This window comes from Odocoileus virginianus, chromosome 4 (assembly GCF_023699985.2).
Source record: "Odocoileus virginianus isolate 20LAN1187 ecotype Illinois chromosome 4, Ovbor_1.2, whole genome shotgun sequence".
NCBI lineage: Eukaryota > Metazoa > Chordata > Mammalia > Artiodactyla > Cervidae > Odocoileus > Odocoileus virginianus.
The window spans coordinates 81,026,580-81,040,038 of NC_069677.1; the positions used below are offsets into that span (position 1 = coordinate 81,026,580).

General features: G+C 46.7%; 1 protein-coding gene across 5 annotated transcripts; it reads right to left on the reverse strand.

Moving 5' to 3' along the window:
• Positions 1–122: 122 nt before the first annotated feature.
• Positions 123–12,672, reverse strand: U2AF1 (U2 small nuclear RNA auxiliary factor 1). 5 transcript variants are annotated; one of them, XM_020891533.2, is made up of 8 exons: positions 12,566–12,672; positions 8,975–9,062; positions 5,684–5,750; positions 2,369–2,418; positions 2,127–2,225; positions 1,477–1,610; positions 1,307–1,399; positions 123–400 (listed from the first exon to the last, which is right to left on the reverse strand). In XM_020891533.2, the coding sequence occupies exons 1-8, from the start codon at positions 12,607–12,609 to the stop codon at positions 262–264; spliced, it is 714 nt and encodes a 237-aa protein (XP_020747192.1). In that variant the 5' UTR covers positions 12,610–12,672; the 3' UTR covers positions 123–261. The 5 variants fall into 5 exon arrangements, with proteins under 5 accessions (XP_020747192.1, XP_020747193.1, XP_070322942.1 ...); XM_020891534.2 differs by lacking the exon at positions 5,684–5,750 and adding an exon at positions 6,569–6,635; XM_070466841.1 differs by lacking the exons at positions 8,975–9,062; positions 12,566–12,672 and adding an exon at positions 6,569–6,586.
• Positions 12,673–13,459: the final 787 nt, after the last annotated feature.

Genomic DNA, 13,459 nt, shown 5'->3' on the forward strand with positions numbered 1-13,459 from the left:
AAAAATCTGTCATTTATACCAAGAGTGACTGGTGGAATACCGTCACCTCAAGGTATGTCACCTCATGATGTGAAGGAAAAGATTTAAAATGGACTGTGCACAAGGAATAAGTCACCCAAGAACACTGTATCACTACAAATTTTATTCAGAAACCCATCTTTGTTTTTTTTTGTTGTTTTTTAAAAAAAATTCCCATTATGAACTGGTTTGGTCAATCAACTACAACACTTTCTAGCAGACATACGGTAAAAATGGCATGGCTCAGAATCGCCCAGACCGCTCCCGGTCTCTCGACCGCCTCCTGTCGCGCTCCCGTCCTCCGCCACCGCCACCTCCGCCGCCGCGACCACGGTCTCGGGACCGAGAGCGACGCTCCCGGGAGCGGGACCGCGATCTATGCCTGCAACAGAGGACAAGAAACAAACCATGGCACCCAAACCACAGCACGCAACCTAACACGGCAGCTTGTCGCACCGGTGACACTTGATAAAGGGAGAAACGCTGCCGTCTGAGCCACAGGTGACACTGTACCATGTGCCCTGATTTCAGACATTCAAGTGTCTGGGGTAAAAACAGGCAGCTGGGGACTGAACAGGAATGACACCTTCTGCCCCTTCTCCTGTGGAGCCAACTCAAGTGCCCAGGGGAGCCATAACCCAGAATGGAAGGGGCATGCACACCATCCCACCTGAGCCAAGCCTCTCAGATGTTCTCGGCTCAGCAACGGGCCCACCAGCCCACCGTGGGGAAGGAAGAATGGGGTTCTTTCTCTCCTACACTTTTCTGCTGACAATAAAATGATCACCAATGGTGAATTTCCAAACATATGTTTAACAGGAGAGGGACAAGAAGCCCTCTGGGAGCCAGAACACAATCTGAGCTGGAAGACTGACTGTTACACCAACACCCTGGCCTTTTCTCTGCTTAAGAGGAAAGCACCCACCTGCAGCTGAGCACCGGGACTGGCCATGAGACTGTGCCTGACTGTCTCTGGTTCACAGGACAGTACCCCCGCCCCCCACCCCCCCAGACCTGCCGAAACCAAGAAAACCCAAGAAACCCCAATGGAAAAAGAAGTTCGGACATGTAGTGGACAGAATAAGATCCTGTGCAAACAAATCTACTTTTAAATGGTCACCCGCCTGATGGGTCCCTGTTACTAAGGTCTGACCTCTACCTGACAAGCAGGAAGACGTGTGTGGAATGTCCCTCAGAGTGCCTTTTATATCCCACAGTGTACACTACATTCCCAGCAGAGCCTTCTGAAGAGAAGGCCCCAGGGCTGAGCCTGCCCAGAAGTACTCACTTCTTGCGCCGGCGCCCATACAGCTCCCGTCGCAGCTCCCGGGAGATGGGCTTCAGGTGCATGAAGTTGCAGAAGCCGCCCCGCGTGCACTCCCTGGAGAACAGAACGGTCACACTGGGTACACAACCCCGCCTCTCCTGCCTGCTCCCCCCGGGCCGGCCCGCACCTACCCCATCTCGTACTGGCGGCAGCAGGCTTCTCTGAAGTCGGTCACGGGGGAGAGCTCGGCGTGGATTGGCTGGCCATTAAACCAGCGGTTGTTCAAGTCAATCACAGCCTTTTCCGCGTCTTCTTCACGGCGAAACTGAAGAGAGAAAGCAGAACCACTCACCACCCACACTTCAGTAATAAGTATCTTCAGTGACTGATTCAAATACGTGTCACGTGCTCACACGGGTGGCATAATGCTAGAGCAATTTAAAAACTGGACCATCCTTTATTAGCGATGACTTACTTTTACAACTGTCCAAGATCATGCCATGCATGCTGCCTTGGTTTTCAAATTCAATTGGTTAAAAGCACAAATGTCATGATTTATGCAGGCAAGAGAAGTTAAAAAAAAAAAAAAAAAGGGAAAAAGAAACCAAACATATAATTCAGTTTCTCCTCCACAGTCCCACAACCACTAACCAATAGTCTAAGACACCCATCCCTCCCAGAACCCACATGCCAGCTGCCGGACTGGAGCCACGGCCAACGAGGGCTGGTCAGGGCGTTAACGCTCCAGCCTGGTCTGAACAGGGCTGTTCTCTCAGGGCTGTTAGCTAAGGTGAGGCAGGCACTCCTCACTCCTCGGCCCTAACTGCCGCCTCAGTCCTACCTTGACATACACGTTCCCCACGAGGTGGTCTCCGAGGTTGTCACAGACGTTCATCTCCTCCACCTCCCCATACTTCTCCTCCATTTCTGTGAAAACCTCCTAAGGGGAGAACAGGGGTTAGAGGATCACAATATAAATGAAACAGGAACAGAACTCATGAGCATGTATTCTTATTAACGGAGTAAAGTCCCAATCCCCATACGATGGGTGAACAGGTCTACAGGGTTCAGTCACTAGCTCACCTCAAAGAACTCATCATAATGTTCTTGCATCTCGACATCGCTGACAGCGCCTGTGGACAAAGAGAGCTTGCTGGTTAGAGCTGGGAACTGTGACCGCCAGAGCTCTGTGCTTAAACTCAAACTGCTACGTTAACACACATCAGCTCATCTAGAGAGAAAACAGAGCTGCACTCTACTGGAGACTGAAGACAGTGCATCACACAGCCACTTGTTAAAGTTTTAAAGTGTGGTGAGATTTTAAAAGCCCCTTATGACCACCTCAGTTCTGGCTATTAAAATATTAAAATCATGTCAAGTTTTCATCAGCATCAAAGGGCCAACATTTTCAGAAAGCATGAGGAAAAGGTTGACTCTCAAAAGAAATTTTTAAATTGAAAATTCTCTTCCTTTTTAGATTTAAGATACAGGCCAAGTAATCACTGACTTTTTCCCTTCCCATTCTTAGGTTAAAATGAAAGGTGGCAATCAGGCAGGGGAGATGATTAAAATCTACACTCCCTACTCGCTTCTTTTACCAATTATCAGCTACTCGGAATGTTATTCTTTCTGATGCGATTAAAACCCAAATGATGGAAAGTGAAGACTGAGAAGGACAATGACCAAGTTCAATCGCAGTAATCTGAGTGCCCTCTTTTGCATAAAGGGAAAGTTACAGGTTTTTGTTGAAGAAAGCATTATTTTAGATGTCAAACTGTTTTCATCAAGTTTATTTTTCATAATTCACATGTACTAAGTGAACTCTTGTCCATTCTGTGGACAGATTTAGCAAATTCACATCCCATCCTCATTACATTCTACCATTCAAACTCTGACACTCTCTGAACCTAAATCTGAGGAAGCAGAAAGCTGGAGTGTCAGTAAGCTGATATTTCCAACACAGCCAGACTGGCAGTAGCTTCGAGGCACAGACAACCTGTTGCTAATAGCCACCTTTCAAAGGAATCCTCCGGGACTGGCGGCCTCCTCTGGGCCCCAACCAAGGGCTCTAGGCTGTGGCCATGGGCTCTGTCCACAATGCCCTAGCTCTCTGAAAACTGTTTCCCTCTAAGGGTAAAAACTAACTTCAATCTTTTGATTCTGGCAATGATTTAAGTTCCCTTTCTAGCCATTGGGGGTGGTGGTGGGGGTGTGTGTGTGTCCCTGCATCTTAGTTGTTTTTGAACTTCTAGGAACCCAGCTCACTTTACAAAAGAGAGCTCAGTGAACACGTGCGGTGACGCCACTCCGGACAGCTCGTCTTGATTTAAAAGTTACAATGAGTGTATCTCCTTCCCTGAGTAGAAACCAAAGTCTAAACAACAGAAAAGCCAGTCAAGAGAAGCCCATTCCAAAGGGCAGATTTTAATGTTTAAAATTAATTTCCTTCTCCATATTAGGAAAATGAGAAGACAGAAAACAGTCACACACTCAAAGTCTTAGCAATACCAAGAATCACGTTTTGGTGGCCATTAAACTATTGGCTGTATTCATGGGACTGATATTTCTATTCTGTTACCACATAAACAGAATACTGTATTTTAATAACTTATATAAAGTTCATGTTTTAAAATGCTTCCTAGTGGGCATATTTTATCTCCTATACTCTGGTTAAAATTTTTTGAGTCAATCAAAATGACCTGAAAGGCAGAGGTGAGTGATTGATTAAAAAAGCTATTCAACTAAAGTATTAACACGACTCAGTATATTTTAAATACAACTTGCAAGTACCCAGTTTTCTTAAAGAAACATTCTTAAACTGGGATTCATATTTAAGCTTAATCCAAGCGTAGAAAGTTTAATTTTTCTGCAGATACAAGGTTATATTAAAAAGAGCCAGTAGTGATGAACCTAGTAGCTAAATTGTAGAATCAGAATTGCATTTAATTTGTATTGATACAATCTGGACTCCAGAACTGTAGCATTTAGTACAGCTAAACTTTTACTTTGTAGCATATGTAAAACAAGAGTCCTGTGAATCACAAATACACACACAGAGAACTAATACAACATCCTTCTGTCAATAAAGCATGCACACCCCCCAGAAAACAAACAGGGCAAAGAACGACCCACTGTCATTCCTCAGTCCCCTACTTCTCGTTCACTTCTACCCCAGGGTAGAGCTGTTACAAAATAACTTAACCATCCAAACAGCAACAGTTTCTTTCACCCATTGATCTTGTTTCTTTAAAAAAACAATACACCAAAGGCTACCAAGTCCTGCTACCATCAGATTCAAGGAAAGAAATTCTCTTATCAGGTCAGATTAGCATCGAAAAACATTTAGTGTCTTGGCAGGAAAAGCGCACCAGTCCGGTCCCCGGACGTGGGTGCCATGCACCACAGCACGGAACCGCGAGGCCTCCCAGTCTGGACCAGCTCAGGGAGGTGGCGGCGGCTGCCAGGACCGCTTCACCCACCGCAGGTCACCCTACGAACTGAGGGGCTCTGGGCCAAGGGTGTATCTGATCCAGGCACGTGGCCACCAAAGGTACTTCGTGGTGTTATTCTGTGATCTGTTTTTTTAAAGAACAGCTTTAAAACGAACTGGTGAATGAGAAGCACCTACCCTTTCGTCTGGACCCTCTGATTTTAACACGAGTCCAGGATGTTTGTTTCAGCTTATCCTCAAATGACTACATTTACTCTGGAGTTCAACAGTTATTATTTCTACTGTTCCCTAAAAACTACCCATCAATACCACATCCATGACTTGACTTTAGCATTCCCCGGCAAATAAACAAGTGATGTCCACTGAATGCCCACTCCAGAGCTATTCTCTGCCAAGTATCCTTTATTTCCCCAATGCAGGAGACACCTAGGTAAAATATCTGATGAAATCAGAGTCCGCACAGGACTGGTGCTGAAGGTCAGTGCACCCAGGAGGGCCCTACTGGGGTCACACTCAGGACAATGCTCTCACAGTGAAAAGCATGATCTCCATTCAAATGGAGTTTAAGGGAAAAAAACTCTAGTAAGAAATAGTATCTGAAAAAAAAAAATTCAGAACTCTTTATTTTAAAGTTAGAGCGACTTTCACTTTAAGCGGGTAAAACGTGAGCCCCCATTTAAGCGGACACACATTCTCCCGGGTGACGGCCAAGGTCCCAGGAGAGCAGCAGCTCCGCGCTCTTGGGAAGGGCACCCTCTAGGCACTCGCTCCTTCCTAAGTGGGCAGTTAAACCTCCAGCAGAGGCTCCCACGGGCTCAGGGGGACACAAGCTCTGACCCCTCCGTGGAAGGCGGTCCTCGACACTACAGCGGCAGACCAGGTGCAGCCGGCACTGAGCTCTGACGCGCAAGCCCAGGGAACCAGGGAAGGAACTTGTATGAACTTACAGCGCAAACCGTCAGCAGACTGGGAAGAGTTTTGAGGGTTACGGTAAATGTTCAAGAGGGCAATGGTCTGAAATACAAAACGCAACAACTTTATATTATGGAAAATTAAATGTAAACACTTAACCGGTTTCCTGTGGCGATCGCTTCAGTCAAGACTCAGTGCTGAAAAAAGAGCAAGTTATTTTCTTTTGAAGCAGTGATGTTTTCTCTCAGCTGATGGCTGTCCTGGAGCGCCCTAACACTTCAGTGCAACAGAGATCCCATGATATGCTAGTATTGTATTTCTGTCACAGACTGGAAGAATCCACCGTTTCAAAGTTCCAATCCAGTTAAGAATGCAGACAAGTCGGCAGGCTACCACCAAAACAATTTTTATAACAGGAAACTTCACAAACAACTGAGAAAGAAGCGTGCCTGTATAAACTGACTAGAGAAATACAATAATTACATATCATGAAATCTCCACTCCCTAGAGGAAAAATCATAATGGTGAAATAAAACCCACACTTACTGGGCAACTTACCTTATTGATTCCTACATATTCCTAAGGTTTTTGATTTCACAGAAAGAACTTAATAATTGCCAGGGGTTCAGCCACTGTTAAGACCAATAACTGGCTGGTGACGTTTGGCTGTTACAGAGCCAGACCCCTCTCGCTAACAAACATCCGGGGCGGGAGAGGCCTGGGCAGCGACCTCCCCGGCCAGGCTGCTGACCTCAGCCAAGTATCAAGTTCTTACTGTGAATGCCAAGGACCTCCGGCACCGTGTCCTGTTTGCAACAGCTCTATGTCAGCAGCTCAGAAGCCAACATGGTTTGTCTCAATTAAGAGTGGGCTCTTTAACACCATTGTCTTAAAAAAACTTCTCCAACTGTGGGACTTACAGTGTGAGCCGTCAGCCGTCTGTGCACTGTTTTGGGGATTACGATAGATGTTTTGAATCAAGATGGTCTGCGGGGAAAAAAAAATAAAAAGGGGAATTCTACTGGCTGCTGTGCATATATCAGACAATTGCAAAGAGACAACTTGTTTGCAAAAGGCTCGACGCCTGCTGTTTGCTTGCTTCCTGCAAGTCAGACACTTGTCTTCTGAAGAGTACACCCAAACCATCATATTATGAAAACAGAGTTTGAGCGGTGACTTAGGTCAAGTGACTCAGGTCAAGTCAGCCAGCAACCAAGAAGCAACTGTTATTCTGAGTAGGCCCATGTTATTGAAGTGTTTTAATGCAGTAGAACACTAACATTTTTTATGCTTCAAGCTAGCAGACACTATGATGTCAAAAAATTCATGTTATAATCATATTCCCCATATGAAATTGTTTTTAAAACCAAATGTGTAACTCAAGCATATGCAGTCCATCAAGCTCTCTTGATCTCGTAGGAAACAGGCACACGAATGGGTTTCCTAACTCTCAGAGGCATCTAGCACATTTACATTTTCTTGGTGGGATCTCTGTTTACATAATACAATAGCTTAAAACATTTGCTCTTTTCCGATCCTTCTTTTAAGGGAAAAAAATCCTTTTAGCCCTTGTGCTTTAAACTGGATCAGGCAGACTTGAAACCTTACATTGTACCGTTCTTCTTAAAATCAAGTTGTCTGAAAAAACAAACCATGTTTAAGTTAGTAGGCTAGCACATTACATGAATCTTAATGTCCACATCACTGTAAGAAGCTTAAAAAGAAACCCACACTGACATTATGTTAGAGATTTACAAGCTGAACCAATAAACAGCATAATTTAGGAAAATAAATATTCAGTCTCAATATGTATCCAAAGCAGTTTTGTAACTGGTTTAATAAAACTGGCCTGTTCCACTTGCAGCTAAGTGTTCAAGGGGAGTGGTCACGAGAGAGCCCCCCAGTCAAACATCTGCTCTGGGAAACCTACTTGGGAGGATGACCACCAGCCACACAGCACAGCCTTGTCCTCTGGCCTGGCCTCTCCCTCAAGTCACTGATGGCCTGTCTCAGGCCTTGGCTGTTCCCCAAAGCCAACCACACTAGGTTTTTAACTAAAACCACCTGAGCGTGACAAGTCTGATGGACAGCTACACGAAGCCCAACTCTTCAACAGGAAATTCCTGTTAGATCTCACCCAGGTCACGCGGCAGTGACCGTTTAATAAAACAACACTTAAAGGGAGTAATGCAGTTCCATTAAAATCAGAGGAGGTCAGGATTACCTGAAACCAACCAAATGAATCAAAACAAGATGTTCAAGTTAACACATACAGCTGACTCCCACCAAACTTTACAGAATCATGGCCACTGGCCTAGTGGGGGAGACTTAGTTCACAAATGGAAGCACTTAAAGAAAAAAAGAAAATGTAAAGCAAATCTCCAATATTCTGAATTTCAAAAGAGACATGCTCAAAGCAATTAAATTAGAAAACACTGTCTTTTTCTTCCACCACCAGGCTGGCTTTTGTAAACATCATATCCACTGGCGCAGAGGCTGCACATTTAGACTTCACGGGCCACATGAAGGAGCTCAAGAGCCCTCAAGTCTAGAAAGACTGGAGTCTAGATCTTTTTCAAATTCCAAATGTTCCGGTGAACCTGGGCAGAAGGTTTCTGTTCCTCTCGGAGGTGCCTTCTCCCTTAAATTCACCGGATCACTTGAAGGGTGTAAACCCCTGCCTTTTCTTCAATTAGCCAAAAAGAAACTACCAAAAATCACAATTTTGGACTAAACTTCCAATAGAGCTAAGCCCAATCTTTCAATTAACTGGCTTCTCCCCATTAACTGAACAGACTGGCCATTAACCTGAAGGGAAGCGCCCACCTTCCAAGGTTAACTTTCATTTTTCATGTTTTTATAACATGACACCATTGGCTGTGTCCTTGGCTGGGGTCTTAAGGGGACATGCCCAGGAGTACTGGACAGCCCCTCTGTGCAGAGCATGGCAGTCTCCTCCAGGGGGGCCCCCGCCCACCTCTACATCTATCAGCCTGGAGAAGAGGCAGGGTCAGCGCTGGCCTGGCTGCCCCTCCCGACCCACGTCTATTAGAGGCAGGGATGGTGGGAAGGCAGTGAAAACAAGTCACAGCCAACAAGCTTCTCTACTGATAAAAACAGGGAATGGTGCTCTCAGACCTTCTGCTGCGGTGGTTCACCTGCCTCATTCTCATTTAAACGAAACACATTTATGAACACAAATAGGAAAATAAAACTAGAGGGAAAAAAACCCTGCTTATTAACACATGGAAATTACTGCCTCTGTAAAGTACATGAAGTCTTGATAATTTACATGAAAACAGAAAAAAAAGGAAAAACAAACAAACCTGGCTAAAGGTCGGTTTATTGTGCAACCGAGAGCACCTGTCTCCATGACGACATGCTCCAATTTTGAAATAAAATGAACAGTTGACTCTGTAAGGGAAAACGAGAACTGATTATTTTGCTGGAAAGACATCAAATAGATGGAAATATGTCATCAACACGACAAATGCCACCACACTAATTTTCTTTTACTTCACAAAGACCTAGTTTTTTTTTTTTTTTTTTGGTAATAAGTACTTTCTCGTATTTTAGGTCTGCCTGCCCACCTGATCAGTTGTGTCCACCTCTTTGCAATCCCATGGACGGCAGCCCGCCACACTCCTGTCCATGGAATTCTCCAGGCAAGAATGCTGGAGGGGGCTGCCATGCCCTCCTCCAGAAGAGCTTCCTGACCCAGGGAACAAACCTTGCGTCTCCTGCATGCAGGCAGATTCTTTACCACTGCCGTACCCTGGCAAGCGCTGGTTTACTTAGCTTCAATTTGCCCCTCTTCAAACATGGCACTCTATTCAACCTGATTTCCTCCTCATTCAAACCCCCTTCACTTTCAAGTATGGCTGATCCTTAACTTCCGTTCGGACTTTTCAGGTATTAAGTCCTGCAGTACTACAGGACCCGTGGTTGGATGAATGCAGGATTCAGAGCAGCAGACACGGAGGGCTGCCTGGAGGTTAAACAAACTGGGATTGGATTACTGACTGTGCAGAGTGCTGGCACCGCAACCCCCATGTGGTTCAAAGGTTCAATTATATGTAATACTTCCCTGCTCCACTGTTTTCTCTTAAACTGAATGTAAGTTAGTCTAAAACTATATTTAACTCAAAACCTATCTGCTCCTATTCCTTCCATGATGAACTCCTCTCTCAAGACACCAGCAGTCTGGTTAGGGGTCAGGACCTTGACTCTGCTACTAGTAGCTTGGGTTTGGGCCAGTCACCCCCACCTGTCCGGGTCTCTGTAAACTGAGGAAAATGCCAACCCTGGCACTGTTCCAAGAGCCAGAATTGAGTACACTGTGTGCTCATCACATGCAGTCACTATCATCTCAATAAATACAGAGTCCAGGTTCCCCCACCCAAGACACCAGACCAACAGAAGATTTCCAAAAAGAGGTCTGAAGTAAACAATCCTCCCCAGTTTCAATACACTGAGAATAAGCTACTGGGGCACCCACTCTGCCTGTAAGAACTACACAAGGTTGTCTCTCAACATGCTCCAATACTTGGACGACGCGGATAAAACCAAAACTAGCAATCCAGCCACCATGACAGCAATGCATGGTGGCTGAGCAGATCTGTGGTGAGTTATGCAACCTTACTAGATGTGTCCCATTAAAATTCAGACTTGCAGAGGTGGGAAAGTTACCCTGTACATGCAATTATTTTAGCAAGGGACATTCACAGTTGCCAACGCGGGAGACCTGGGTTCAATCCCTGGGTTGGGAAGATCGCCTGGAGAAGGGAAGGGCTACCCACTGTTGGGCACAGCTGAGCAACTTTCACATTCAGTTAAGATTAAAGGGCCTCAGTGAAATTTGATGGCCCATGAAATCAACTAGCCATTTATTTATTATCAGGTAGCAATAAAAATGGAAAAGTCTAAATTTATGAGGAGAGAAAAATGATTACTACATACACTTGAGTACGTCATGTTACATCTTGAGAAAGTCACTTGAAAATAGTTTGACTATCTCAGAATTGACAAAAACCCGTCTCAACCATTACCACCCAACTACTCCATATAATTAAAACAATCCCTGCTGCTGCACTATCAGAAATGACTCTCATTTCACTATGGACAGTTAATCACTGAATTTAATCTATTAGTCAAAACTTTTCCAGTAGGCTCATTGGACTACTGCAATACAATGGAAAGATATTAAAATAAAGACATGGTGTACTATTTGAGAGAAGATATTAGAAAGGTTAATCCATTCTTAGATTTAGAACATGTCTAAAACCTCAAACGTGTAATTGGCTAAATATTTTTAATTGCTAGATGTACATTTTACTTTCAGTTCAAATTAAATAAAAAAAAAAAGTTAGCAGGAATTATTTTTCAGCTGAAAATTTTGAGCTGTTTCCTGGAAATTAAAACTCCACAAATCTCCCTGAAACAAGAAGCCTAGATTAAATAATCAAGTTTCCTAAATTACAGCTGTGACTTTTATAATACAACTCTAACAGATGAAATGGAGTTATTTACGGCAGGAAAAAACCTCTGTCGTCACAGAATAACAATGAGGACATCACCTTATGCAGCTTTTTACAAGAACGAGGGAAAGAAAAACTCTGAAAAACTCTGTGAGATATAAGTCACGGCCCACACTGATATAAGCTAATGAGTAAAATCGACACTGCTTGCCCTTCAGCAAACCTGAGAAGCCTCTTTGTCCAGCAGAGCTGGCTGATCTGTTCAAGACCCTGTTTCCCAAGCTGCTGCCTCTGGGGCCACAGCATTCAGGGCATGCCTCTCTTCCACAGCACTTAATGCATTTCAATTCATTTTAACTCAGTTATCCTTTGCATGACAAGCACCCCCTTGCTCCTTGAGAAAAAGATCCAAATTTTACCCATTTCTGAGTCCCCAGACACTGGCCTTGGGCTGACACCCAGTAAGTGTTTCTGGGGTGAATATGACTGATGACTGTCTTGTGAGTTTTGCTAGGAAAAAACATAACCCCCTCTTCCAAACAACACAGCTGAGTCTAGAATGTGTAAAAGAAGACATTTTACAAGATACACTGCATCCTGGAAAACAGAAACAATTTAAAGTTTTTTGTAAAGTATCAAAACATTAGCTATGGCAAATTTATGAGTTTATTGTTAAAAACATATTCACAGACCCTGTACAGCCCTGAAAAACACCAAGATGATAACCATTTATTGGAAGAATACATCCAGCTCAATCTTAAGGTTTACAAGTAGTATCCTCCCAAATTAACATCTGGCAAAGCCAAAATTATATTTTTTACTCTCAACCTAACAACTGACTACGGAAGGTATGCAACCTAAAAACTCACCCATCTTATTCCTATATTGGAATTGCACCTGAAAGTATTTTAAAAGCAGACTGTCTGTCACGGTTAGTTAACAAGTCATCTCCAAAATACTGTTTCACAACAAATGTCCTTATGATCTATTCGATGATCGCTTAACTCATACAAGAGGTTTGTTAAGCACCTAAAACCCTAACAGGAACCTCAATTATCTAACGATTTAACGCGGGCGAGTCTACACTACAGCTTGCCCGACTCGACATCAAAAGATCAAACTTGGGAGAATCGTTAACGTTGACAACTTCAGCACAACTCGAGTCGGCTTCCGAGAGCCGGGGGCATGGGTCGCCTGTAGGTGGGCAGCCGAGGAGCCCCGGCGGGAGAAGCCGCTCTGCCCGAGCGGAAGCCCGGCGCCCGCCCGACCCATCGCCCGCCTGCCCGGGCGCACGCGGCGGCGCGCGGCTCCCGAGGCCGGAAGGGCAGCCCGCCCCTCCCCCCGCCGGGCCTCCCGATGCCGCCCGGGCCCCGCCGCCGAGCTCCTCCGCGCGCCACCCGCCTCCCCAGCCCGGAACCCCTGCGGCCGGATCTCACTTACTTGTCTTTCTCGGTGCCGAAGATGGAGGCCAAGTACTCCGCCATTTCCCACCCGCCGCCGCCACCGCCGCCACCGCTGCCACCGCTGCCGACGCCGACGACCCCGCCCGACGCCCGCCGGAGACGTCACCCGGACGCGACGACGCTCGTTCCGCCCCACCAGCGTGGCGGCGCTGCCCAATCAGGAGAGGCGTTGTCTGCGCATGGGCGGGGCTTGGCGCGCGCGGGAGGCGCTCCCCTGGCTGTAGTGGAGCCGGCGCGCCGCCCGCCAGCGCCACCTCCCGGCTCTCTTTACGTTCTCCGGGCCCGCACCAACGCTCCTAGCGCCCTCGGCTGGGGCCCCGCGACCTCCACTGGCGTTCCGCAGTGCCCAGAGAAGCCAAGCGCTCAAAGTGCGGCTTCGGAGGAGGCAGCCGCCGAGGGGCTTTTCCACGCAGTCCCTGGGCCCGGTCCCTGAGCGCGCCTGTCCCGCGTGGGGGTTTCCGCGGGCTGTAAGCGGGGCGAGACCCCCCTCCCCGCACTTTCCCTGGGGGATCCCCACCGAACCCTTCCTCCGGGAAGACGCGTTCTTCAGCTTCTTCTTGTTCGGGGAGCTGAGTCGGAGCTCCCCGGCTCCCCGGTCCGGAGGTGCGCCGCCTGGGCCCGGCCCTGGGAAAGCCCGGCGGGTTTGGAGAGGCTCCGATGCCGGGAAGGCAGAGCGCACGTCTTTGGGCCGGGCTCACTGGCCCGCAAGACAGAGCGGTGCGGAGTGGGGGGTGAGGGGTGTCGGGCTTAGGACCGGTTTAGGGACGTCCAGCAATGCCCGGCACGGAAACCCTGAAGACCGCGGAGAAGCCAAATGCAGGGGCCGCTGCAGGGAGGGGCCCGGCTGGGGGCCGAGGAGAGTTAGAGATCT